General features: G+C 52.3%; 1 protein-coding gene across 1 annotated transcript in view; it reads right to left on the bottom strand.

Annotated features, from left to right (window-relative positions):
• Window positions 1-203: 203 nt before the first annotated feature.
• The window catches only part of LOC144723121 (synaptotagmin-9-like), a 39,679-nt gene continuing 12,899 nt past the window's right edge, over window positions 204-26,983 (bottom strand). Inside the window, 8 exon segments of the mRNA XM_078601710.1 lie at window positions 204-487; window positions 2,485-2,614; window positions 3,462-3,633; window positions 6,436-6,556; window positions 7,393-7,984; window positions 8,914-9,139; window positions 10,561-10,659; window positions 11,281-11,523. Coding sequence (XP_078457836.1) covers window positions 398-487; window positions 2,485-2,614; window positions 3,462-3,633; window positions 6,436-6,556; window positions 7,393-7,984; window positions 8,914-9,139; window positions 10,561-10,659; window positions 11,281-11,523 — 1,673 coding nt within the window. The 3' untranslated portion in view covers window positions 204-397.

Raw genomic sequence — 26,983 nt, forward strand, 5'->3', positions numbered from 1 at the left:
TGCACACACGCACACGCGCGCAATGAAATTAAAAGAGCGGGGTGCAGTGGGGATGAGAGCGGTGGGGGCCGGGGCATTGAACGGGACCCGGCCCGTCGTCAATCGGTTGGACAAATCGAGACGGAGAATGAGTGAGATGAAAGTACATAAATCATAGAGGAGGGAGGGGAGGGAGGGAGGGGACACAGAGACACGTGTTAATACTCCACACAGGACGAGCACCACTTGTCCCTGGCTTAAGACGGCGAACAACAATTGCTTTTTTGTCTCTCTTTATAAAAAAATAAATATACGCGAAATACACTTTGTATTAAAAACTGTTGCGTTGTTATCATTAAAACAGAGGGATAGAGGAAAGTCACACCGAAACCAAAACTGTCTGCTGCAGGGGAAAGGTTTATATAGACAGTAGTGTATTATCGGAATACACACCAATATTTGAGCCAAAGTCTTTCAAAATATCCCAGTGGCAGAACCGACTTGCGCACTGAAACATTAGAAGCACAGCGAGAGATATGATTGGCACCTGCACGCGAATCTACGTTGACATGCGAACAACCTCAAAGAATAGTCACTCACTGCTGTCCGCTCTTGTTTCATGTTTTTCGAACTTTTTGTGTGTGTTTGGGGTCAGTCGTGTGGTTGATGTGCGCGCACGTGTGTGTGTGTGTGTGTCTTTGTGTCTGTGTGTCTATGTCGATGAGAACCTGGTGCGGTGTGTAAACATCGCCACTGCACAGACAAAGGGGGCCGGGTGTGGTGCTGGCCATTAACCCCCTAGTGTGCCGTGCCAGCCTTCATGGGTGCTCGCTAACAGGACTTGCCCCAACAGTCTGTTAAGGCTACACGGGGGATCATTGTATTTGTCTATGTCTGTACGGTAGTGCACTGGTTAGGGCGCTGCGTTACGAACCTGGAGACCCCAGTTCGATTCCCGCTCACGGCCAGCACCAGCGTCGATTATCAGAACAGGGCCTGGTCCTCCTCTAGGTCTACTCAGCCTCAAATGTGCACCTGGTGCGGTGCGTAGTAAACATCGCTATTGTGGAGACAAAAGCGATCGGTCGTGGTGCTGGCCACCCACCTCTCTCTAGTGAGTGCCGGCCTTCATAGGTTCTCGCTGACAGCTAATAACCCCAACAGTATGCCAAGGTTACAGGGGGGATATCATCTGTCTTTGTAGGAGGTCAAACTCTTAGTTCTTTCGGTAAAGTCACGTAGGTAAAAAATGAAATTAAAATTAATGAAAAAATAAAAACAATAAAATCACGACGTTGCCTCCGAAACGTCGTGATTTTTTTTTATTAATTTTAATTTCATTTTTTACCTACGTGACTTTACCGAAAGAACTAAGAGTATGAATCCTTGCAGTCACGAAAACTTCACATCTAGAATTTGTAGGAGGTGCCATTAAACCATCAGGTCCCACCAGTCCCCCCTCCCAACCACACTGGCTGCAAGGGAATGGTGTTAAACGACACGTTTGTATACAGCAACGAACGCCCTCTCTCGCTGAATTGATTCGTGAATCGTGAGCTCGATAATCAACGTGAAATCGATTAATTGGGCATCATTTCGCCTCCAGCGTGCATGTCTATTGGTACACGTGTACACGTACGTGCGTACACGTGTGTGCATGTGCATACACGTGTGCGAGCGTACAGACGTATATGTGTGTGCATACACGTGTGTACTCGAGTACACGTGTCAGCGTGTACAAGTTTCGGCGTGCGCGTGCACAAGTCATCGAATTAATGAGTGCGTCACTTTGTTTCTGCGTCACGTGAGCGCCGACTGCAAAGTCGGATGTCACAGCTCCTGACCCTGCGTCCGACCCACCTTGGCACTGAGCCGCGCTCTGCGTGAGACGTCAGCTGATGCGTTTGAGATCATTATTATTGTTGCTGTGTTATAATTCGTTCGCAGTATTGACAAAGCTGATCTAAAAAAAAAACACCACCACTTTCCGATTCGTCCCATTTAGATTCGTCCCATTTAGAGCCGCCGCGCCATTCGCGGGCACGGCGTAGAGCCTTGTTTGTGTTGCCATGCACGCCGATCGACCCATGGGCTGTTGGTCACGAAACAAACAAGCGGGGACAATGTCTCTGTCACGTCTCCGTCTCTCCACGAGAAATTCCTCGCGCATTCCATCAGCCGCGCGGCCTTTTGGGTGCGCGTAATTTCTGGAGTATTGGTTCAATAAAAGCAACACCCCCGCGAACCAGCTTTGAACCACATCGTCTCATCATCAGCAGCAGCAGCAATCAGGCTCGCTCGAATGAATGCTGGCGAACTGCCTGATCATGACCCCGAGTGTGTGCACGTACACGTGTGAATGTAAGTGTGCGTGTTTACACGTGCGCGTGTGTGTGTGTACACCTGCATTGGAACACGTGCGCGGGTGTGTGTGTGTTCGCGTGCATTGGTACACGTGCGCCCGTGTGAACACGTGCGCGTGCATGCGTGTGCGTGTGTCCTGACCTCCTGCAGCAGGTGCCAGTGGGCGATGGGTTTGCGCGGGTAGGCCAGCATCTCGTTCCAATGGTCCCTGCCGAGTCCCTGGGAGTCGTTACCCACGCGACACACGCCGATCACCTCGTTGTGTCCCACGCTAATGGCACGCGTGGGAAGGGGGTGAAGTGTGGGGGGTGGGAGTGGGCGGGGGGGGCACGATCAGTCCACACACAATGGGCTCACAAGACAATCCGCACCGCAACTGAACTTTAACCACGGGACTTCGACGATCAGGTTACGAACCGCTCCTACAACGCCGGCACCTGGACAGCGCTCGTGCCAGTGTGGGTGGTGAGCTGTGGTTGTGGCTGCGATCGGTCTAAAGTGAAAAGCACAACCTGCCAGGAGCCGACTGGCGCTGCAGGGAATTCAATATCTCACGTCGATTTACAATGCGTGCAATATGGCCCATTTCCCAAGCGACACAGTTAGGGTTGGTTTTAACTTAACATTCGTTTGATTGGACTTTAGTCAATTCGGTGACCCGGAGTGACGCTCGCGAACGAGACTCATCCTGGTCACTCGCGGTCTCAGCTGGTGACACAAAATCTACTTGAACGGTCTCTCATACTCAGCCGACTCGTGTCCCACCCTGGATCTCGTGTCCCACCCTGAAACTCGTGTCCCAACATCTCGGCTACAGCTCCTCGGCAGAGCCCAGCAGCTAATCCAGGGGTCGGCAACCACAATAAGAAGAGCGGACATTTCGTTTCAAATTCGGTAAAACAAAACGACAAAAACACCGAACAATTCAAAAGCCGCGATGCACTGCGGTGGTGAATTACGAGACGGTGCTCCTCAATTAATGACGTCACGAAGCCAGTCCTCAAAGAGTCGCTCGCGGCTCCGGACCCGCAGGTAGCCGACCCCCCACCCCCCCCCGAGCTAAACGCAGCCGCCCCCGCGTCCCATCGCCTCGGCGGCGGCGCGGACCCCGAGCTCACCGGTCGTAGTCGACCACGGCGATGAGGAGGCACACTTGGTCGACGCTCTCGGGCGGAACGTCGAACACGATGGCCTCGTTGTACACGGGGTTCAGGGTGCTCTTCTTGGTGGACGTCTTGCGTTTCTTCAGCCTCCGCCCGTCGCACATCAGCGACACCTTCACGTACGGGTCTGAGCGGCGGCAGCGGCGGAGGCCGTGAGAGAGCGACCAAGGTGGTGGCGGCGGTGGTGGTGGCGGCGGTGGTTGTGGTGGCCGTTGTGATGGTGGTGCTGGCACAGTGCTTCTGGTAGTATTGCACTGTGGCGGTGGTGGCGGTGGTAGCGGTGGTGGTGGTGGCGGTGGTAGCGGTGGTGGTGGCAGTGGTGGTAGTGGTGGTGGTGGTGGTCACGGTGGCTTAGCGGTTAGCACGCTGCGCTGCACGAAACTGGCGACCCAAGTTCGATTTCCCGCTCACGGACGGCCACCAACATCTGTGACGAATATCGACCTAGTCTCCACTAGGTCGACTCAGCCTTAAATGTTTACCTGGTACAGTGTGTAAATATCAGCACCGGGGAGACAAAGGTGGCCGGGCGTAGTGCTCACCACCCACCCACTCATGTTACACACCGGGGCTCTTGCCCCAACAGTCTGTTAAGGCTATACAGGGGATCTTTTTCCTTGGTATTGGTGAAATCAGTGGTGGTGGTGGTGAATGCTTTTGGTCAGAGTAGTGATAGAGATAGGAGTGACTGTGGTGATGGAGGTGGTGATGGCAGTCATTTTGTTGGTGGTGTGGTGACAGTGGTGGTAGTTATGGCAGATCTTGGGATAGTGGTTCCAGTGATAATGGTGGTTATCACTGCATTGGTGATGGTTATCATGATGGTAGTGGTGCTGGTAGTGAGTGGTGCTGCTGGTGCCGATGTTGGTGGTGGTCGTGATGACAGCGCTGGTGGCGATGTTGCTGATGGTGTTGACGTCGCTCTATCGTAGCTGTGGCCATCGCGTGACGTCGACGACGATAGCCAGGGCGGTATCGGCGGCGGTGACGGTGACATGGAGGTGCGTCGCGGCATTGTGCGTGATGACAATCATTCCGCTAGCGGCCGACCTCCGCGACCCTCCTCCCCGCGCTCTTTGGACAAGGACTCTGACCGATAAATATTAAATTGGCGACGTGAATTACCCCTCTTCCTGCAAGGAGGGACATTTGACCGAGCCGCAAATGGTTTTCATTGTGAGCAGCAAGCCGCAGCGCGTGGAGGGAGTGGGGGAGCGAGCGATTGGGAGAGCAAGCGAGCGTGCGTGTACGCAAGCCCACGTTCCCCCCTCCCCCCCGAGAAGAATTGTTGATACACGTGGGTGACGGAGCCAGAGAGATAGAACGCCCCTTTGGGTAGGAAGAGAGAAAATGAAGAAAGCCCTGTACGCTAATAGTCCGGCGTGTGTGTGCGTGGGCCTGCCCACAGCGACGTGGCGTGTGCAACGACGCGCGGCGGGAACGTGATGTGTCAATCGTAATGAGCCACGCGTGAGACGGACTGCACGCGCACATCGCCTCGCGTAGCGCGCGCTGCATCCACAAGTCGGGTCATTCATGAACACACCGCCCGTAGTACGAACGCTGCACGCGTAGTACTAATGCAACACGCATAGCCAGAACAAATCACGTATAGCCCTTACAGACCACCCACAGCCCGAATACACAACCCATAGTAGATCTGTGATATCTACTTCCACAGGCCATTCCCAATGGACCACTCTACGAGGCCCCCTAATGAACAGCTATCTGTCTTGTGACAGTGCATCCATAGCCGGGGATTATTATCAGCCGGGTCTCTCCGCGTCGGCAACTCAGAAGAGATTTCTGCACTCGGCACACCGCATGCAAGTGTATCTCTTGCTATGGCTGCGGCTACCGCTAGCAGCGTGCCGGCTACCACTAGCCACGTGACGGCTACCACTAGCAGCGTGCCGGCTACCACTAGCCGCGTGACGGCTACCACTAGCCACGTGACGGCTACCGCTAGCCACGTGACGGCTACCGCTAGCCACGTGACGGCTACCACTAGCCACGTGACGGCTACCGCTAGCAGCGTGCCGGCTTCCACTAGCCACGTGACGGCTACTCCGGGTCACCCCCCCCCCCTCCCCCCAGCCACCCGGAAGACTGTCAGTGAGGGTCTAAGTTCTGCCTGGAGCACACTTGTAATGGAATTTGAGGACATTTATTGTGTACTAGTTCATAAAGCCTTTCTTTGCTGGGCAAAAGTTTTCAATAAATACAATTATTAACCTGATATGAGTTTTTACAATTTGTATCTACGATCAGACACTAGCAACTACTCCAAACATTTGTATTTTTCCGCAAAAAAACGAATTGTTATCGACTTTATTTAACTTCTTATCTTTAAAGACGTACCCCCATCTGAAACTGCTTCATTTAAATATTACGCTCTTTCTTTTATTAGAAAGAACAAACAGGAATGTATGTAGTACTCTATAATAGGAGTTCCTATCTTTAACCGTTTTCAAATGATTCAGATATGAACATTATCAAGTGCGTATTTTTTTCGTCAAAACCGCTTGAATCTGAAATATCTCAAAACAATAAAAGATAGAACCAATGGTTCTCGATTTAATTGTATTTGCTGTTGAACACTATATTAAAAAAACACAATGTTATATTTTGAACGGTTTTTGAATGACACCAGGCACAAACATGTTTATGGGGCACTGAAAATCGAGATTTGGGGGCCTTCAAATTAAAAATCTCAGATTTATGTACTAAATTTCAGCTTTCTACCTTGTCGGGAAGTACCTTGAAGGTTTTTGAGACATACAGATGAAGGTCTTTTCGAGATATTTTTTTTTTAAATGCAGACATATATATTTAGATTCCTTTTGGAACTCCGACAGCGAGCAGCGCACCACCACCTTGTGGCAAAAAGAGCATTCCCCCGGGGAACAGACGCTGCGCGGGAGCTCACCCGAGGCCCCCGTGATGTCCATGGCTTTGAGGTTGCGAGCCTTGATGACGGTGAGCGTGAGGCGCCCGGCGGTGGGGAGGTAGCAGAGCGAGAACATCAACTCCCCCAGGTCATCCTTCTCCTAGTACCACACACGAGCACACAGACACAAAGATCCCCCGCCGCGTAGCCTTCAATGGACTGTTGGGGCAAGTGCAGACAGCGAGCAGCAACAGCAGCAACTGAGAAGGCCGGAACAGCGCACGAGGTGGTTGGTGGCAAAGATCACGCCCGCACGGCCGGCCGTCTTTGTCTCCCCAGTGCTCATGTATACACACCGCACCAGGTACTTATTTTAAGGCCGATTTGACCTACGAGATGTACAGGACCGGTTCGGATGATCCGTTATTGAGGTCGCCTGTGAGCAGGAATCGAACTGAGGTCGATGGCTCCCTCTACGCAGAGGGCACCACGGTGGCGAGATAGTAACTACCTCGCCTGATATTCAGGAGGTTGTGGGTTCAATCACGACTCTGTTGGAGTTTGCATGCTCTTCCTGTGGTTGCGTGGATTTTTTTTCCGGGTCCTCCGGTTTACCCCTCCACATTTATAAACATGTATTTAGAGTATTTGGGGCTGTTATACATTTCTACATGATAAACCACCTCGTTGAGCTCTGATTTGTGGCCAGGTCGCTTCTGCAAAAATAGCTATATAGCTCAGTGGGCTTTACATCGTAAAATACAGAGTTTAGTTTAAAAAGTAAAAAAAGAATTAGTTTAGTTTAGACACACGAACAGACACACACATTAACGACACGCCACCCCCTCCCCACCACCCACTCAACCCCCTCTCCACCATCACCAAAACCACCACCACTCGTCCTCCGTTCAACTCCACCACAAACTCAGCGAGCGAGCGAGCGAGCGTCCTCCATCACCACCTCCTCGGCCGCGTGCGCCGCCGCGGGCCTCCTACCGATGCGACGCACTCAATGTCTCTCCAGAGCGAGGTCTCTCGCGACAGGTCCGACTCCTCGAACAAGTTGTCCACCACCACTTGGCCGATGGTGTCATGGCGCGAGAAGCGGTCGAAGTCGTAGACGCTGAAGTGCAGGCGCCGCGCCGGCAGCTCCGCGTACGGCACGAAGAACTGGAAGGTCTCTTCGAACACGGGGTTGAGCGTCTTGCGGTGCACCTTGGTCTGGTACTTGCGCTTGCGGTCGGGCAGCAGGTAGATCTTCACGTAGGGATCCGACGTGCCCGAGAAGTCCTTGGCGGGCAGCTCGGCGGCACGGCACACCCTCACGAGCAGCTGCTCCGTCTCGTAGTCGTACTGCAGCGCGAAGTTCAGCTTCCCCGCCAGCGTTCGCCCGTCGTCGGCGGCCGTCGTCCCGCGGCCGCCGTCGGCGTCGTCGCCCTCGACGGAGCGCTGCTTGTAGAGCTCGGGCTTGATGCGCCCGATGTCCAGCGGGGACGGCCGCCGCGTCGCCGGGCTCGGCGGCGCGCCCACCACCTCCAGATGGGACAGGTTGAGCTGCCGTGGCAGCTGCCGCCGGAACGACGTGTGGCTGCGGGGAGACAGCAGGAGAGAGAGGGAGAGTGAGAAGGAGAGTGAACCTCACCTTGACACGCTTGGCATCCGCGACATTGTCCTCTCTGTGACCTGGCATGGTGGCTCACTGGGAAGAGCACGTGGGCTCTGTGACCTGGTGTGATGGCTCACTGGGAGGAGCACTTGGGCTCTGTGGCCTGACACGGTGGCTCACTGGGAGGAGCGCGTGGGCTCTGTGGCCTGGTGTGGTGGCTCACTTGGAGGAGCACGTGGGCTCTGTGGCCTGGTGTGGTGGCTCACTGGGAGGAGCACGTGGGCTCTGTGGCCTGGTGTGGTGGCTCACTGGGAGGAGCACGTGGGCTCTGTGGCCTGGTGTGGTGGCTCACTGGGAGGAGCACGTGGGCTCTGTGACCTGGTGTGGTGGCTCACTGGGAGGAGCACGTGGGCTCTGTGGCCTGGTGTGGTGGCTCACTGGGAGGAGCACGTGGGCTCTGTGACCTGGTGTGGTGGCTCACTGGGAGGAGCACGTGGGCTCTGTGACCTGACACGGTGGCTCACTGGGAGGAGTGCGTGGGCTCTGTGACCTGGCGTGGTGGCTCACTGGGAGGAGGACGTGGGCTCGGTGGCCTGGTGTGGTGGCTCACCGGGAGGAGGACGTGGGCTCTGTGGCCTGGTGTGATGGCTCACTGGGAGGAGCACGTGGGCTCTGTGACCTGGTGTGGTGGCTCACTGGGAGGAGCACGTGGGCTCTGTGACCTGGTGTGGTGGCTCACTGGGAGGAGCACGTGGGCTCTGTGGCCTGGTGTGGTGGCTCACCGGGAGGAGGACGTGGGCTCTGTGGCCTGGTGTGGTGGCTCACCGGGAGGAGCACGTGGGCTCTGTGACCTGACACGGTGGCTCACTGGGAGGAGCACGTGGGCTCTGTGGCCTGGTGTGGTGGCTCACCGGGAGGAGGACGTGGGCTCGGTGACCTGGCGCTGGATGCGGGCGCTGTCAGAGCGACTGTCGGCGCCGTGCCCGGCACGCTGCACGTCGGCGGGGATGTCGGGCGACGTGTGGCTGATCTTGATTGCCTGCTGCTCACCAATGCGCGTCACGGTTCCACCACCGCCACCACTCCCGCTGAGGATCTCCACCCGCTTGTTCCGCGCCGAGGGCTGCTCGCCTGCACCTTGGTGATGGTGATGAGTGGTAGTGGTGGTAGGTGGTGATTCGCAGTGATGGTGTCGGTAGGGGTGGATATGGTCGTGGTGGTGATGGTAGTGGTAGTGATGGTGGTGGTGGCATGGGTGAGTTGGTGGTGATGGTGGTAGTGTTGGTGTCGGTAGGGGTGTATAGTAGTGGTGATAATGTTTGGTGGTTATGATTATGGTAGTGATCGTGGTGATAATGGTGTTGATGAGGTTGATGGCGTTGATGGTGATTGTTACAATTATTGGTATGTCATCAATGTCCATCATCATGTCACATCATGATTAATGGTGAGAGTTTGAGAAGGGCTTCATCCAGAAGTTGACAGATCATGGCTAATGATGAGTTATCACTAGCATTATGACTATCATCATGGCCATGATCTTTCACTGACATCATAATCATCGGTGCACAATGCATGGGCAATGCAGTTTCAGCCTAACGCGTGGATCGTGAAGGGAGCTGGGGCCGGTGGATTCATTGGCATCGTGTGGGACGGGACAAATGCGACTACAGACTTCACGCCAGTGGTGTATTAACTACATCGTCGGCTCAGGGGATGCGACAATCGGTCAGATGGGGCCCCTGTATTTGATTTGACTTGCGCGGTCGCACCTCGGCTATTATTTATCGCGGCTCCCCTTGCCTAACCACGTCGTCGTTAAGTTCACTGTCTCGAACATTTAACACCGTAGGGGCGCTCCGTCTTCGCAAAATAAGTTTTTGTTTTTTTGTTGAAAACATATCTCGTGGTAGCTGTCAAGGGGGCCCCAACTCGTAGCTTTGGCCACGGGGGGAGGGGGCAATGCACCCCCTGCCTGCCCCCACGCTCGCTACGCTCTCTCAATCCACACCGATCGTCCCAGTGGCATCAGTCACAGTTCAGTGCTGCACTCCGTTTATTAAAAACAAAACATGTATAGGCGCAGCCCCGCAATTACTCCTTCACGTCACTGTTGGCGGAAGAGGAGGTCTCTCTCTCTCCATACGAAGGAGTGCCAGAGGGTTGATGGGTGGTCCTGGCTCCAGCGTGGTGAGGGTGAGCGTTGTGGTGAGCGGTAGTGTAGCGGTTCGCGCTCTGCACTACCAACCTGGTTAGCCGAGTTCAATTCCTGCCCACCGTCAACACAAGTGACGATTATCTGAACCGGTTCTGGGCCTGCCCTTGGTCGACTCAGCCTCAATTGATGACCTGGTGCGATGTGGCAAACAGCGCCACAGGGGAGACAAAGGCGGCTGGGCGTGGTGGTGCCCACCCACTTCGTCGTGTGCCGTGCCAGCCTTTGTGGGCGCTGCGACTCGCTAACAGCTCTTGCCCCAAGAGTCGGTTAAGGCTACAGGGTGGGAGGGGTGGGGGACCTTTGTCTTTGTAATGCCGAGTGGGTGATGAGGGGTGAGTACCGATGGAGGTGGAGGTGGCTGGCGAGGGCACGGACGAGGCCGCGTGCTGGAGCCGAGGAGTCGATGCCACCGCTCCCACCGCATCCTTGCCAGCCCCATCTACCCCCACCACCACCACCACCACGGCCACCATCGTGTGACAACCCCCATAGTCAAACCCCACAGTCAACCCCCACAGTCAACACGCTCGCATCTACACTCTCACGGGAAACTTAACAACGCTGGGTGGCCTCACAAGTTAAACTGTTGAATAAATATAGCACAGAGAGAGAGAGTGCAACTGTTATCATCCACTCGATCTATCTGGAGTCTCTCCTGAACTGCTGGACATCTGTGAAAAAGAGCTTCATAGCTTATCAAATTCTTCTCGGATAAATATTCTGAACTGCTATGTAAAAGGGCCATTGCCCGAAACGTCCATCATTAAAATACGTGTGTATATATTCATTTTAAGTCTACATTATTGTTATTGACTCATGCGTTGACAGTGCTTGTGCAACACTGCCAACGCAGCAGCAGCAGCAGCAGCATCACCGTCACCAGATCACTCGATTAATTCCCACCACGTGCTTTCTCGAGGGTTGCGCTGCGGCTCGCCACGATGACCCCGGGGTCGTGGCGGTGTGCCGACGTTTCGCCGCACGTGCCGAGGAAGAAGCCGCCCCGGCGCGTGACGCCAACTGAACCGACGTGGACGCGAGAGAGACATGACGAACGCACCTCTGCCGCCGGGGTTGTTGTCCCTGCAGGAGAGCGCGTCCCTGGCCCGGCCGTTCTCTCGGCTCGCCGCGTGCTCGCGCTGCTTGGCGTGCGCCGCCGCCGCCGGCGCCGCCGCCGCCTTGAGCTTGTGCCGCCAGGGCAGCCAGCAGAGCTTCCACGAGACGAAGAGCGACACGAGCAGCAGAGCGATGGCGCAGAAGCTGACGATCACAACCAGGAGGCTCACCGACACGTCTACATCCACTGCTCGGTGGGGATGGGGGGCGGGAGTTGAACGGGAGAGAGGCAGGAGAGTGGAGCTTTGTTAAGAACGCTATAACTTACAAGACGCTAGGCAATCTTTCGGCAATGCTCCTTCTTCACAGCAGATTATTTGGTGTTGCTGCTGCTGTGTGAGCAGTGGGGCACAATCACAATTGATAAGAAAATGATTTGCGTTCCGTGTCAATAACACCACGTTTTGAAAGGAGAGAGAAAAATATTATGAGTAGAATAAGTGACGTTTCGGGCAATAGCACTTTTCCATAGCAAATAGATTTCAGATGTTATATGAACCAGTGGCAGATCGTGAGGAGTGGATGTGGGCAATTGACCCCCCCCCCCCCCCCCAAAAATAAACTCATTTATATTTATAGAGACATCGAGAATTCGTGTTTACCAAAGCGAATGGGAAGTGGCTGCAGAGGAGAGAGCTACCCCGGGCTGCTGAGAGGCTTGGCGACGTCATAGGGCAGCCTTCATCCATCGGTGGATTAAATAAACAATACGCCTCCTCCACACACCTAGAACTACACATGATTAAAATAATAATAATGACACGTCCCATCGTTTCAGCGGCATTGGTTCAACACTATGGGCCGGTTCCGACATTCAGTTTCTCATCAGCAGAGTCGGGTTGGCCCAAACCAAATGCTGGTGACCGGCTTGCTGTTTTTGTAGGCAAGGATCCTCTATCTCTGCAGCAGTGGATAGAGCGTGGCCGCCGATGTCGACGATGACGGTGGTACACGCTGGTTGATGAGCAAACCAGAACATGGTCAGAGCAAATTAGATGCAGGATACAATGCGTGTTGTATGCGTGATGATATGAAGAGGATGGCAAAGAATGAGACGAGGAGAATGAAACTTTGAATCAAATCACTCCCCTGCTGTATTGCGACAAATTAATTCCGGTGGGGGAGGAGGGGAGGGGGTGGAGGGGCTGGGAGAGGGGGAGGAGGGGAGGGGGTGGAGGGGCTGGGAGAGGGGGAGGAGGGGAGGTGGGGAAGGCGGGAGAGGATGAATCATCCCACGCATTTTTTCCACTCTGGAATTTTGTTAAGAATTCCACTTCCTCGTTTGACCAGGACAGCCTTCAACACCAAGTCTCGCGACTCCTTTTCAGGAGGAACCTGCCTAGTTTTCACAGGAGGGATGGTGGGATGGGGGGCGTGGGGGTGGCGACGATCACGATGTAGATTCCAAAGTCATAATTTGTGCGGTGTAATCTTTTTAAAATTTGGCAAATGTTGACCGTGACGCCAGCGCAATGGCCTTCACAGTGACCTACACGGTGGTCTACACAGTGGCCTATACAGTGGCCTACACGGTGGCCTACACAGTGGCCTACACGGTGGTCTACACAGTGGCCTACACAGTGGCCTACACGGTGACCTACACAGTGGCCCTCACTTGAAAATGACATCGTGGGAAGTTTAGAAGTCCACTTGAAGTTAAGCATTATTTTTTTAATTAACTGTCATTAATTAACGCGGCCAAAGATTTAGTTCAGATGTGGAGAATATTACAACAATGATGATGATTATCATCATCATCGTTGTTGTTATTGTTGTATTATTTATGCCACAGTGGTTGTAATGGTTGGCGCACTGGACTTGCCATCCAGACTCAATTTCCCGGCGCGGCAGCTGAATGCAATGGTTGCCGATGTTGTTAAATTCCCACTCAGCCTCTTCAGCCATGTCTACACCACCGTCATTCGATGGGGCAGTTCGCCTCGCGGTGGGGTACCGTGTGGCTCTATTCCCACTTCTTAAACAGACGTCGGGCCAGCGTAGAAGAGTAGGCCAAGATCCCCTCCACAGGGGGCTGTCCAGAGCTCCCTCGAGTGGAGGCCTCCTCTGACAGCAGTGGCGTGAGCGAGAAACTGCAGGGCTGCACCTGTGCCTCCCTTACCACCAATTACACGATGTAACACAATTTTTGTTCCTGGGTAGTGTTATTTCCTAATTGCTTACGCCTAAAAAGTACAGAAAATGGCTATTATTATTCCCCACAAACTTTGCTTTTGTGACCAGGACAGTGATTTTTTGACATTTGCCTATATTCTATGAGAAAACGGGCGAATTTGTATATTTTCGTTCATATAAAGTCAGAAAAAACAACATATGAATCAAAATTAACATGTATTCATACTAAATTAATACAAAAATTGCTACAAAATATTTAGAAGTTAGTAGTTTTTCGAGATTTACGATTATGCTGTAAATCACTTTAACGAATCAGCCCCCAAATGTAGTCTCCCATCATGTTCTCGTTATAGTGTCCTTGGTAGCGGCGTTCAAAGTCCAGTATATCCTGGTGGAAGGCCTCGCCTTGCTCCTTCGAATACGCTCCCATGTTCTCCTTGAATTTATCAAGATGAGCATCAAGAATATAGACTTTGAGGGACATCCTCCAGCCCATTGTGCCGTAGTTTTTCACCAGAGTCTCAACTAGCTCCACGTAGTTTTCGACCTTGTGATCGCCCAGGAAGCCACGAACCACTGCGACAAAGCTGTTCCAAGCCGCTTTCTCCTTACTGGCCGACAGGCATGCCGAAATATGACTTGTAGGCCTCCCACATCTTAGCAGATGCTTCCACAGACTACTTTTCACTCTTGTCTTGATAAATTGACCGCAGACAGAGCAAAATGCGTCTGCCGGATGCTTGCAGCGTCTTGATGCCATCTCAGTAAAATGCAGATGTGTATCCACTTAGGCAGCTGGAACTAAACTGAACTGGTGGGCTTAAGGCCCCTGTATTTATACCACTATTTATATTACTGGAAAGTTATATAATGTTCTAGAAGTTACTTCAAGTTTACTCAGCACTGAATCTATCTGGAATGTTCTGGAAAATAGGTACATTTAAAAATATCACTGTCCTGGTCACAAAAGCAAAGTTTGTGGGGAATAATAAAATTCACATTCGTGAATTACGCTGCCTGTGGTCTTTAAAACAACACCTTTGATTCGCGACGTTTCGGGAAAATGGTCCTTATTCATGGCAAATTTTATGTGCTTCTTCATTTGATGCGCTCCGAATAAGGGCCATGGCCTGAAGCTTGGTCACGCAGTGCTGTTGACACCGAGCGAATGGAGTTTATTCTAATTAAAGGTGGGAGACAGGCAGTCTCTGTACGTAGTTATTCATTTCAAATTCCAGTTAATCATGAGATTAATCCATTTCATACAAGCGGCCATTTATCAGTCATTCTAATCGGGGTACGTTTACAATTCACCCCCCTCCGTTGTTGACAGTTTTATTTTTATCTTCTGGTGGTAGTAAAAAAAAACAATTTAACCGCATGAAACGCGCCAATCCCTCACGCACACGCGAATGAGAACAGCGGGTGACAGTCCCGGCATGATGGGTAACGACGTCTGATGATTGTTGTTGTTGTTGATGATGATGGTGGTGGGCAGGCGCTCGACGACTGATGCCGGGACGTGATGATTGACGCGAGACAATTGACGGTGATAAGCCCCGTCGTCGTTGAACCGACAAGAGGCAGTGGAATGACGGGGGGGCGGGGGGGGGGGGAAGGTTGATCGCCCGCTTTTGTTTGCGGAAGCGCCCTGGCGGCCTGGGTAGGACGCGGGGGGGTATTCGGTAATTGTCACGGGACGGATTTGGAAAGCCACTTCACGAAATCAGTCACGCGTGTTCTGGCCACGGTCAATCCACACCGAGACGTGAAATGCCCGGGGGGGGGGGGAGCCTGCAGAGAACAATTTGGCCATCAAAGCAAACTTTTCTCCGCCCCACCCCCCATTACTTGCCCCCACCCCCCACCCGTCTCCCCTCCCTTCCCCCACACGGCGCAGAGGAGGATTCCGAATCACTCTGTGATGCTGCTGCTGCTGTTGCGTTGGCAGTGGTGTTGTGCAAACACCAGAAAAAAACCTAAACACACCAGTCTTTAATTGAAAAAAATATATACATGTGATTGGCGATGTTTCGGGCAATGGTGGATATTCCACATTCCCATGGCGGGGGCGAGACGGTCCATCGGACAAAAACTGCTAACTTCTCAACAAAGCAGTTCGCATTTTGTCGACCCCAGTGGGATGATGATGATGATGGGCTGAACCCCCCCCCCCAACCTGGAGTCGGACTCGCAACACTCCGACTGCGAGCCACTCGAGCGGTTCCCGTGTCTGGTCCAGCGTCTTCAGATGTCGTTACCATTATCATCATTATCACTGTTATCATCATTATCACTGTTATCATTTTCGGTATTTTCACTATTATTATCATTATCACGAATATCATTATCATCACGCTGGTTTTTTTTTGTCATTTGGGTCCTGCCACGTTTTGTCGCAGTAGTTAGGCGACGTTGCTGCGATGCGCAACACTCCAATTGAGTCATTTGCAAGCAATTCTTCAGCGTTGCGATCTTTAAGTGGCGGTGGGGGGTTTGCTATGGGAGGAACCCAGAGACCCCGGAGGAAACCCCACTCAGAACACGGGGAGAGAATACAAACCACAACACCGGCAGGTTGCGTGCAGAGACGCACCGCAAATCCAACTTGCATCGAACTCGTGCGCGCAACGCGGAGCAGTTCCAATGGACACTTCACGTTTTTCAAACGTTGTGGGAACAACTCCACACAACGGAACCTGTGTAGGCGTGTAAACAACTGGCACATGTTACACACATTCCCCAAAACATCTCCCACATTGAACTCCGCTTTCTTCTTCTTCGCAAGCTCTCGGCTCAAACGATTTCGATGCGGCATTTCGCATCCCCTAGTGGGGGACACACTGGTGGGAGAGGGGCGGCGGTCACGACACAGTCGATCTGGCGTCGTCGATCGCGTCTACTTTGCGCGAGTCGATGCCCCTGAAGTATCGCACTCGCTCGCAGCGAGGGCCGTGCGCGTGGGCGATGGGGTCGTCGTTCTCCACGCATCTCGACAACAAAAATGTTTCCGTTGCCTCTCCTCGCCGGGTTTGTAGCGCGGTGCGCTAACCACTGCGCCACCGCTCCCCCCACTCGCCGCATCACACACAGCAGAGGCACGTGTGTGTCCCCCCCAACCCAACTTCTCAAGTCCTACAGAGAGAGGGGGTGGCGAGCCGGCTGGTGGGGGGGGGGGTTTAATGTGAATCCTGGGAGGGGAGGGTGGTGAAGGAAGAGGCGCGATGATGTTGCCTCTCGGGTCGGGGTCAGAATCTCTCTCCGTCTGGATCGATGGGTCTAAGAAAAAGAAGATATCCGTCCGAATGTCATGCGGCTCTTCCCCAATAGCTACTGTCTTGTTCTCATTTTTTGTCTGACAAAAGCATTCACAGATCGGCGATAGCGATAGAGAACACTCGACGTGCGTTTGATGGTATTGACGGGGGGGGGGGGGGGGAGCTGCATACACGGGGGGCGCGTGGCGACGAAGCGTGGACAGCCGCTCGCCTCGTAGGGGGTGAGAGGCCCCCGGTGGTCAAACACGACGGCGGTAGAGGAATGAGAGGCAATTTGAGAGCACGTCCGCCGAGGAGACGGAGCTATGGAATGAGTTCGCGAGTCCAGGCAAAGGTGCTCGGAGGATTTCTCGCATCGCAGGAGAGAGATGGCGACGGCTTTGGAAGGGGGGGGGGTGGTAGTCGGAGGGGGGGGCTTTCATCCACGAGTGGATCGCCCATGGCTGATTGTGATGATATACTGGTTAGCGTGGTGGGGGGTGGGTCGATTGATCCGCTAACCGTCGCTGTTAATTGTCGAGACAATTTAAGCACAGCGAGGGGTGAGGGTTCGTGCAGGGCGTTCTGGGAATTATTGCCTTTTAGAAATCACGACTTGCACACGCACACTCACACACTCACTCGCACTCACACACTCGCACACTCACACACTCACTCGTACACACACTCACTCACACACTCGCACGCTCGCACACTCCCACCTCGCACACTCACACACTCGCTCGCACTCACACACTCACACACTCGCACACTCACTCCCACACTCGCACACACACTCCCACACTCACACACTTACTCGCACACTCGCACACTCCCACACTCGCTCGCACGCACGCACACTCACTCCCACACTCGCACACACTCCCACACTCACACACTTACTCGCACACTCGCACACTCCCACCTCGCACACTCACTCGCACACACATTCACTTGCACACTCGCACACTCCCTCGCACACTCACACACTCGCACACTCACACACTCTCACACTCTCACACTCGCACACTCCCACCTCGTACACTCACTCGCACACTCACACACTCGCACCCTCACACACACTCACACACTCGCACACTCACACACACACTCACACACTCGCACACTCCCACACTCGCTCGCACGCACGCACACTCACTCCCACACTCGCACACACACTCCCACACTCACACATTCACTCGCACACTCGCACACTCCCACCTCGCACACTCACTCGCACACTCGCACACTCACACACTCACTCGTACACACACTCACTCACACACTCGCACACTCACACACACACTCGCACACTCACACACACACTCGCACACTCACTAACTTGCTCATACAATCGCACACTCGCAAACTCACACACTCACTCACACACTCGCACACTCCCACGCACACTCGCTCACAACAACAACAACAACAACCGCCATTCGCCACTAAGTGGCGGTGACGTCACCACGACGCTTGTGCCAGGCCATGTGCACCTTGAGGCCACGTGAAGTGTCGAACGCCCGCTGGCAGGAGGTCACGGGGCAGACCCAGGTGCCACGGGTCGACTGACCGAGATGACCGAGATGACTGGCTGATGCACCACCTGTGCCCCCTACTGTGCCAACTTGCTGTGCTTTAGCCACCCGGCGCTCCGCTCGTTGTTGTGAGCGTCGCTCCTCCGCCCTCCGTTGTTGTTGGAGGGCGACTGCCTCCAACTGCCCAGTAGCGTCCTTCACGAGCCTCCTCCACTGAGGCCGATCTTGACACCGCTGGTACCAGTCATCGGCAAGTCCACTCAGCTCCACGTCCTCCTGTACCACATCACTCCATCTCTTCTCTAGCCCGTGCCGCGCCCGTTTAGCCCCCTCGATCCGGCCGAACAAAAGCTGTTTAGGCATGCGGTGGCTGGGCATGCGGGCTACATGACCCAGCCAACGCAGCCTTGCCTGCCGGAGGAGCTCACTGATGGGACTTTGCCCAGATCTTTCAAGGACTTGTGAGCTCCTCACACAATCCAGCCTGGTTAAACCCAGGATGGATCGTAGGCAGGCCAGCCTAAATGTTTCCAACCGGCGAAGATGCTCCACTAGGGGGGTCCACGTTTCGCAAGCATAGAGAAGGGAGGGAATGACCGTGGCCGAGAAGACCTGAAGCTTCGTGCGGAGCGACAGACCAGGTAGCTTCCACACAGCGTTACGCAACCGATGAAAAGATATTGCCGCTCGACTGATTCGGAGTGAGACCTCTGCTGATAAACTGGAGCCGGTCATGAGCACACTGCCCAGGTATGGGAAACTCTCTACTCTCTCCACAACTGCCCCATCACCGATTGGGAGTTGTGGGGGCGGAGTGCCCGATGGTACAAAATACCCAGGCAGGTGCTTAGTTTTGGTGGGGCTGATGGTAAGGCCCCACCTCTTAGTAGCACACTCCAGTCTCAGCAGCAGCGTCTCCAACTCCTCTTATGAATGAGCAGCTATTACCAAATCATCGGCATACATAACGTGGTTGACCAATAGGGAGCCATCCCTTGATCGCACCCGGGCGTCGATCAGCCTCCCATTATATCTGTACCAAATGGTAATTCCCCCGGTACAGCTATTGAAGGCTTCACGAACTACGCAGTCGAAATAGATGTTAAATAATGTGGGAGCCAGAGGACATCCCTGTCGCACCCCAAGGTGTACAGGGAAAGGTTCCGACTCCCGGCCACGTAGTTTTACCCGGGCCCGCTCACCATCATGAAGGTCCTTAATGATCGTGAGCAGAGGGTCAGGGACTCCGAAAGCACGAAGAACAACCCAGAGCCCAGTCCTACTGATGGTATCATAGGCCTTGACCAGGTCAATAAAGCAGAGATGTAGGTCTTTTTGGAATTCCCTACACCTCTGCTGTAGCAGACGGACAGAAAATATGGCATCTGTGCAGGACCGCCCTTTCCTGAAACCACATTGGGGCTCCGCAAGCCTCTCCTCAGCATGCCTAGCAAGGCGATGTTGAATAATCCTTGCCAGGACCTTACCCGGCACACTGAGGAGTGAGATGCCCCTGTAGTTGTTACAGTCGGTACGGTCCCCCTTCTTAAAGAGGGGGACCACCAGGGCATCCTTCCAGTCCTGCGGAACCCGTCCAGTGGTCCAGACTGTTGTTATGATGTCATATAGGGCAGTCTGTGCACAAACGCCACCCTCCCTCAGCATTTCGCCTGGGAGATCATCTCTGCCCGGTGCCTTCCCTGGTCTCAGACTCCGGATCGCCCTCAGTACTTCCTCAACAGCCGGTACCTCAGCCAGCCACTCACAGGGGGTGACCTCTTCCAATATTTGAGGCACCGCAGCCTCAGCAGGGTTATCCCCACTTTGTGCCATGATGTTTTCCTGGCTGAGAGATTTTCCCTCCCCCAGGACTTCACAGAAATGCTCAGCAAATCTGCAAACCTGTTCCTGGGGGTCGGAGATTGGATCACCGTTTTTTCCTCTAATGATGGTAATAGGTGTGGCGCACTCGCTCACACACACTCACACACACACTCTCACACACACTCACTCACACACACTCACACACACGCCATAACACGACGGCTCTGCATGTAAATATGGCAATACGGGAATGAATATATATGCACGCAAGCAGCTATGTTTAGCAAGTAAGATTTCACAGCCGATGTTATTCTATTTATTATGATGCTTTTTTACGCAGAAAAGTCTCAAGACTCCTCACCAAGACTCCTCACCAAGACTCCTCACCAAGAGGTCTCACCAAGAGGTCTCACCAACACTCCTCACCAAGACTCCTCACCAAGTCTCACCGAGTCTCAAGACTCCTCAACAAGAGGTCTCACCAAGTGTTCACGTTACAGGGGCTCTGTCGCTGCTATGTGTAATCCAAACTAAGTACATTTACGATGTTTATTTATTTGGATTTGGATTTGGCAAATGTTGATGACGACGCTGGCACACAATGGCATACCTCTTGAGAATGACGTCTCTGGATCTCTCATGTCTACTGTTGTGAAGCGAATGGCGAGCAGTGTAATACTGGTCACGTGTTCACATGGGGGGAGGGCATGTTAATGTACTCTGTAATCCAAATTGAAACATTTACACTGGTTATTTTTTTTCAACATTGAGATCAATTAATTTATTATGAATTATATCAGTAAATGACAGTGCGCATTTCTCGCTTGCTACTCATGGACCTGTGCATCACAGTCGACTGGAAGCAGAGTCGTAGTAGCAGTATTATATTAGTATTACTAATATTCTCACTTGGTTCAGAGCACCGAACAAAACAAATTGAGTTATTGAAAATCCGATTTCACTTTCTGGCTTCATCTGCCTCCCAAAATTCACGGAAGATTCGTATAAGTGGCCCTGCTTCAAAAATCAAAAAGTTTAATACATTTGTTTCAAAAAGTGTGCTATATTTTAAAGAAAAGGGAAAAAATTGTTGGAAAATTGAGTTATTGCAAAGCTGACTTCCTATTTGGATTGTACCTCTTATCCTCAGTCGTCGTTCCATTGGCTTCGATCAAAAATAAGTCAATAAAAAAATCTCATTTTCGTCCCAACATTCGTTGGTGGCCTACATTCTAAAGTTCTGGCTTCATAAATTTTGTAGTTTATGAAGCAGAACATTGTTACATTATATATAGATCGTCTGTCCAAGAGTCCAGTGTCTCTGGGCCAATGGCTCTCTGCCTCTTTGTGTCTGTGTCTCTATGTATCTCTGTGTGTTCAAATGTCTCTTGATGTTGGTATCTATCTGTCCATCTCCCCGTGTCCTTCTCATCACTCTGTCTCTCTCTCTGTCTCTCTGGATCTCCTTGCTGCTCCCCGGTATCCCCACAGGCCCCGACTTAGTGCAGAGATGTCTCTGCACCCTGGGTAGTCCCCAGCACAACGGCGACGGCTCACCCCTGACTCCAGACAGGGCACCTGCCGTGTCGTCATCTGTCGAGGGGCGCTGTCACTGTCGTCAGTGCAGCACCCGGCCTCTCCTGCAACCACGAATTCATCACGGCGCCAGCGGCCGAGCGGCTCCTCGCTATGCCCATGAAGCGAACTCCACCCCTGGAGGCGGAAGTTGGGGGGAGAGGGGGGTAGGTGGGGGCTGACCAGAGGTCGCAACCGGGTACCCGATACCCGTACCCTACCCGATACCCGGCTACCCGTACCCGGCCGGGTACGGGTAGCCGTTTGCGACCCTGGTGCGGCCGGGTACGGGTACGGTAAGGAATCAAAACCCGTTTGCGACCTCTGGGGCTGACTCAGCCCATCATCCCTCTGACTGCGAGGGCAATGAAATAATGAAATGAGTAGCACGTTGTGCTGAAGTTATCGGTGGCTGTCCATTGGATATACTTGCCCTTGCCACGGGAATGTGGAATATCCACCAGTGGCTCTGCTGCCCTGCAAACGAAGGGTGAGCACCAATGCCTCGATGTTCATTTGAGCTGGAAACCACACAGCGCTTCTGCCAATCTCCCACGGACTCTCACTCACCAGCCACACGGCCTAACACCTCGGTTCAATTCCTGGTTTCAAGAAAAGGTAAAGGCTCAGCCCTGCAATTGCCTGCTCGTGCCCCTGTTGACAGAATGGCCTCCGATAGAAGGAGCTCTAGAGAACTGCCCTATAGATAGTATTTGGCCTACTTTTACAAGCTGGTCAGAGGTCTTAGGAAAAAGTGGGAGTAGCCGCACTTGATCTCACCACATGCAGCCATCCAATCGTAGCTTAGCTGTGGCTTACCCATATTCTTGGGTTTTTTCGGTAAAGTCACGTAGGTAAAACATAAAAATTAATAAAAGTAAAATAAAATAAAAATCACGACGTTTCGGAGGCAACACAAGCTTCCGTCTTCAGGTGGAACCGTCACAGCCACGACAGCTGTATCAAGTAAATGAGATATTGCAGGAGCTACCACTCCGTTTATATAATGGTTGGAGAGGGGGGAAGGGCCAAGTACAGCACACTTTTTATTCATATGGTAAGGTGAGGCTTAAGAGGGTGAGCCTTTGTTATGGAGAGGTACGGTTTGTGACTCAACCTGTGAAAAGGAGAAAACAACTGAACATTGTAAACCTGTAATAGTTGTCTGTCAAATAAGATTGGCCAAATAAGTGTAGTTAAATCTTTTTTGCATGGTTAATCACATCTTTCAAATGATTACTCAGTTTGTAACCATCATCACGGTTGAAATTATGAGAATAATCAATCTGGAGGAATCCGAGGAGCTATAAAGCAATTTTTTTACAGATGTCCAGTTGACCACTGGGTCTATTGGGGTTTTTTTTTTGGGGGGGGGGGGGGGATTCAGGAATTCGCCCCGTTTTATGCGGTACAGAGCGGTGGCGCAGCAGTTGGCACCCCGGCTGTGTCCCGCACCACGCATCCCTGTTAGTCGCGAGCAGCCTGCGCACACATTCAATATTCCGAATCCAAAGCGACCGCGTCTTGAGAGAGCCGAAGGGAACGGGAAGGCGTGAGAGACGGAGGCAGGCCAGCCACATGTGCATGGGGATTACCTGCACAGTGAGCACCAGGAGGCGACAAGCAACACATGTCGAAGTATACAGGCAGCAAGTGAATACGTACAAAAATACAAAATAAGTACGCGATGATAAAAAAATACTCATATCTTTCCCTCCACACAAACACAATACAAATATTCTGGTTACAAATTCCCATCAGACCACACGGCTTTCCTTCTGGGAGTGCATCATCTCAGCAGCATTGGTTCAACAGCACAAGCAAACACTCTGCTGGGGGTTTCGACATGCATCCTCTCATCAGCAGAGTCGGGCTGTCCTTCCACGAGTGCCGGTCAATTGCCAACTGCTTGTGGTAGTGTGAGGGCCAAGAAAGTGCGGGCCACTTTCACCGACAAGACATCATCGGTGCGAGGGCCGCCACACATTCGAAACTACTGGTGTTTGACAGCAGCACGATGATGATGATGATGATGAGATGGTGTTTTCACAAGTTGTGTATTTTCGTGGGCCGAATGTCAGGGGCCTCCAGTGGCCCACGCGCCTTGCCACGAAGAGCCCTGCTCTTTCGGCATGGATGCTCCATCAGTGCTAGATATGCGTCCGAGTTGAACTCGACGCTAAGACATCACAGTCGTTATTTGGCGATGCCGCGTTGGCAGCGGTGCACAAGCATAACTAGCAACACAACTGAACACACTTATCCCATCAGCACGGTTGGTTGCGTACGGTGCGAAAGAAGTTAAACATACACACGGGCAAAAAAACACATGTTAGACAACGTTTCTGGCAATGACCCTTATTAACCGCAAATACATCATTTACGTGTTATGAAGAATGAGTAACATACTCGTAGGTTTTTTCGGTAAAGTCACGTAGGTAAAAATAAATAATAAAAATAATATAAATAATAATAGAAATAAAATAATAAATCACGACGTTTCGGAGGCAACACAAGTCTCCGTCATCAGGTGGGACCGTCACAGCTAAATTTACTGTATCCAGTGAGGCAAAATTCCAAGAGACGAGCTCTTAAATACGTATTTAATGTAGAAATGATATTCTCCACAACGCCGATCGCGATCATATATTTTTTTGTTTCGAGACAAATGAGTAGATTTAAATAAATAACTAAACACCCGGATGGATGGATTCAATATTTCATTGAGATCACTGGAGATTCCATGACCTGGGCAGCGTTTCGCTCATCCCCTGTCGGTGTTCATCATTCCACGCGTGAGGGTTCACGCGATGCGTGCGGTCGCGTCGAACGCTGCGTGCAGCAACGTTCTCGCTGCCAGCCCTGGGTTGGAAGAGGCCTGCGGCTCATTTCCTAGCGGCGGAGGACAGCCCCGTGATTAATAACACGGGTCAGCGGTTCTATTAAAGCGCCGCCTAATTCGGTTTGAATTCTATTTTAAACCCTGCCACCCCATTTTGCTGGGGGTTGCCACCTCTTCCACCGCCGACAAAACACCGGACAGATTTTCTCAGTTTACCGCGAGGCGAACAACACCGTAGCAGAGTGGAACGCATGTACTAAATTGAACTTCTTTAGCACCGTACGTAGCCAACCAGTGCTAATCGGAGACGCGGAGGGAAGGACAACAAAATAAAACACAACAAGCAGTTGTACACAACGCTAACGACCGGAATAACCACCCTGTCATTCGAGACCCAAACATCATAATCGCACCTCCTTCTGACTTTGACATTCCTCTTCCTCCACATCGAAGGCATTGCTAGGACCATCATCAACCGCATTAGAACATCATCGACAGCAGGCCGATGGGCGCATCTCCTGCACAAGTGTAAAATTAAAGACACAAGCCACAGTAGTGCCTTCGACCCTTGCAGGGTGCTGCGGTGGCGAGATGTTAACTCCCTTGCCTGGTATACAGGAGGTTGTGGTTTCGATCCCGACCCTGACGCCTGCTGTATACTTGGAGTTTGCGTGTCTCTCTCTCCGCGGCCGTGTCGGTTTTTTTCCGGGTCCTCCGGTTTCCCCCTCCACATTTAGGAACACGCGTTTAGAGTATTTGGCTGCTATACATTTCCACATGATAAGCCACTTCGTTGAGATATTATTTATGGCCAGGTCGCTTAAGAGCTACGTAATAGCTCAGTGGGTCTTCCCTGGTAAAATAAAATTTTAAAAATTGTTTAGTTTAGCTGTGGCGTGCTCTGTTCAAGGCCCCCTTGTTTTCCTTCATGGTCCAAAGTGATGCCACCAACTTGCGTTTGTGACCTGGCCCACGCGCCGTGTGTCTTTCCGTGCAATTCAAAACTGAAATTTGTTGTGCTTCTCCGAGCACTTTCCAGCTTTAAAAAGAAAAAAAAGTTAAATCAAAAGCTGTATCTGCTAACAGGCTCCATTCCCTTTCCACTTGACACGTTGCAGAAATGGACGATGTTTAGGCATCGATTGTGGAGCTCAATTAAGGCCACCTCATCGCGTTCATCCCCAAAACGGCCTCACAGAAAGACAAAGAGACCAGGATAAGCTCGTTTGCAGGAGTGATTTCGGTCAATTACATGACCATTAGCAATATCCAATAACACACAACAAAGTACAGAAATGAAGCAAATCCCAGTTAGGCACAAGGGATGTGGGTTGACCCAGCCCATCATCCCTCCGGAGCCGATACAATTCGTACTATTTTTCTGGAAAAGTCAACACCAAGGTAGATTGCCCCACCCCCTCCCCACACCAATGGGAACGTGGAATTTCCATCAATGACTCTCCAGGGTTTGTAAGCAAGAGACGAGCTTCGATGGATGGCCTGAATGTTGACTTGAGCAGGAAATCGTTTTGAACTTTAAGAAACACATAAATTGTTAATCGTTCACGTAATCGGTTTCTTTGTCCACTGTTCCCGAGCGGTGTGTGGGAGTTCCTCGCAGGAAACCCAGGAAACAATGCGACGCGCTTCTGACATCGCCATCGACGTGGCAACAATCCGCAACCTCCTTCCCAGTAACCTCCTCGACACACCGACCCCTGCGGACTGCACCCACGGAAGGCGCTCACGAGGCGCCCAGGGGCCTCAACCCCTGCCCGTGCTCTCTCCGAGCCGTCCCCTTGGCAAACTCGCAGCGGCCACTTCGGCGCTGCGAGTTGGCCGTGCCAGGCTCGGTGCACTCGGAAGGCCACGCAGAGTGACAATCTTGTGGGTCACCACCCATTGTGTGATGGGGTTCAGAAGCGTTTGTTTAATCCCATGACGGTGGCAAAATGTTATCTCTCTCGCCTGGTACGCAGGATGCCGTCGGTTCGATCCCCTGACGCCTGCTGTTTATTTGGAGTTTGCATCTCTCTCTCTCTCCCCATAGTCGCGTGAGTTTTTTTTCTTCCGGGTCCTCCGATATTTCCTCCATATTTATAATCAACATCACGTGTTAAGAGTATTTGGCTGCTATACATGATAAGCCACTTCGTTGAGCTATCATATGGCGAGGTGGCGTCTGAAAAACAGCTACAAAGCTCGGTGGGCCCTTACCTGGCAAAATAAAAGTAGTTTATGATAATTTAGTTTTAGCCAGATACGATAAAGACCGTCCCAAAGAGGCGATGCAGATGAGTGGGTCAAGTGCTGTTGGCGGTCGCCTATGAAGGCTTGCGTGCCTTACAAAGCGGTGGTGCAGACAGCAGCGCCACCTTTGTCTTCCCAGTAACTTCGTTGAAAACATACCACACCACCAGCTACTTATTAACAACTGAGTCGACCTAGGGGAGGCTCGAGACCGATTGAGATGTCACT

Source organism: Lampetra planeri, chromosome 16 (genome assembly GCF_965212315.1).
Source record: "Lampetra planeri chromosome 16, kcLamPlan1.2.h2, whole genome shotgun sequence".
NCBI lineage: Eukaryota > Metazoa > Chordata > Hyperoartia > Petromyzontiformes > Petromyzontidae > Lampetra > Lampetra planeri.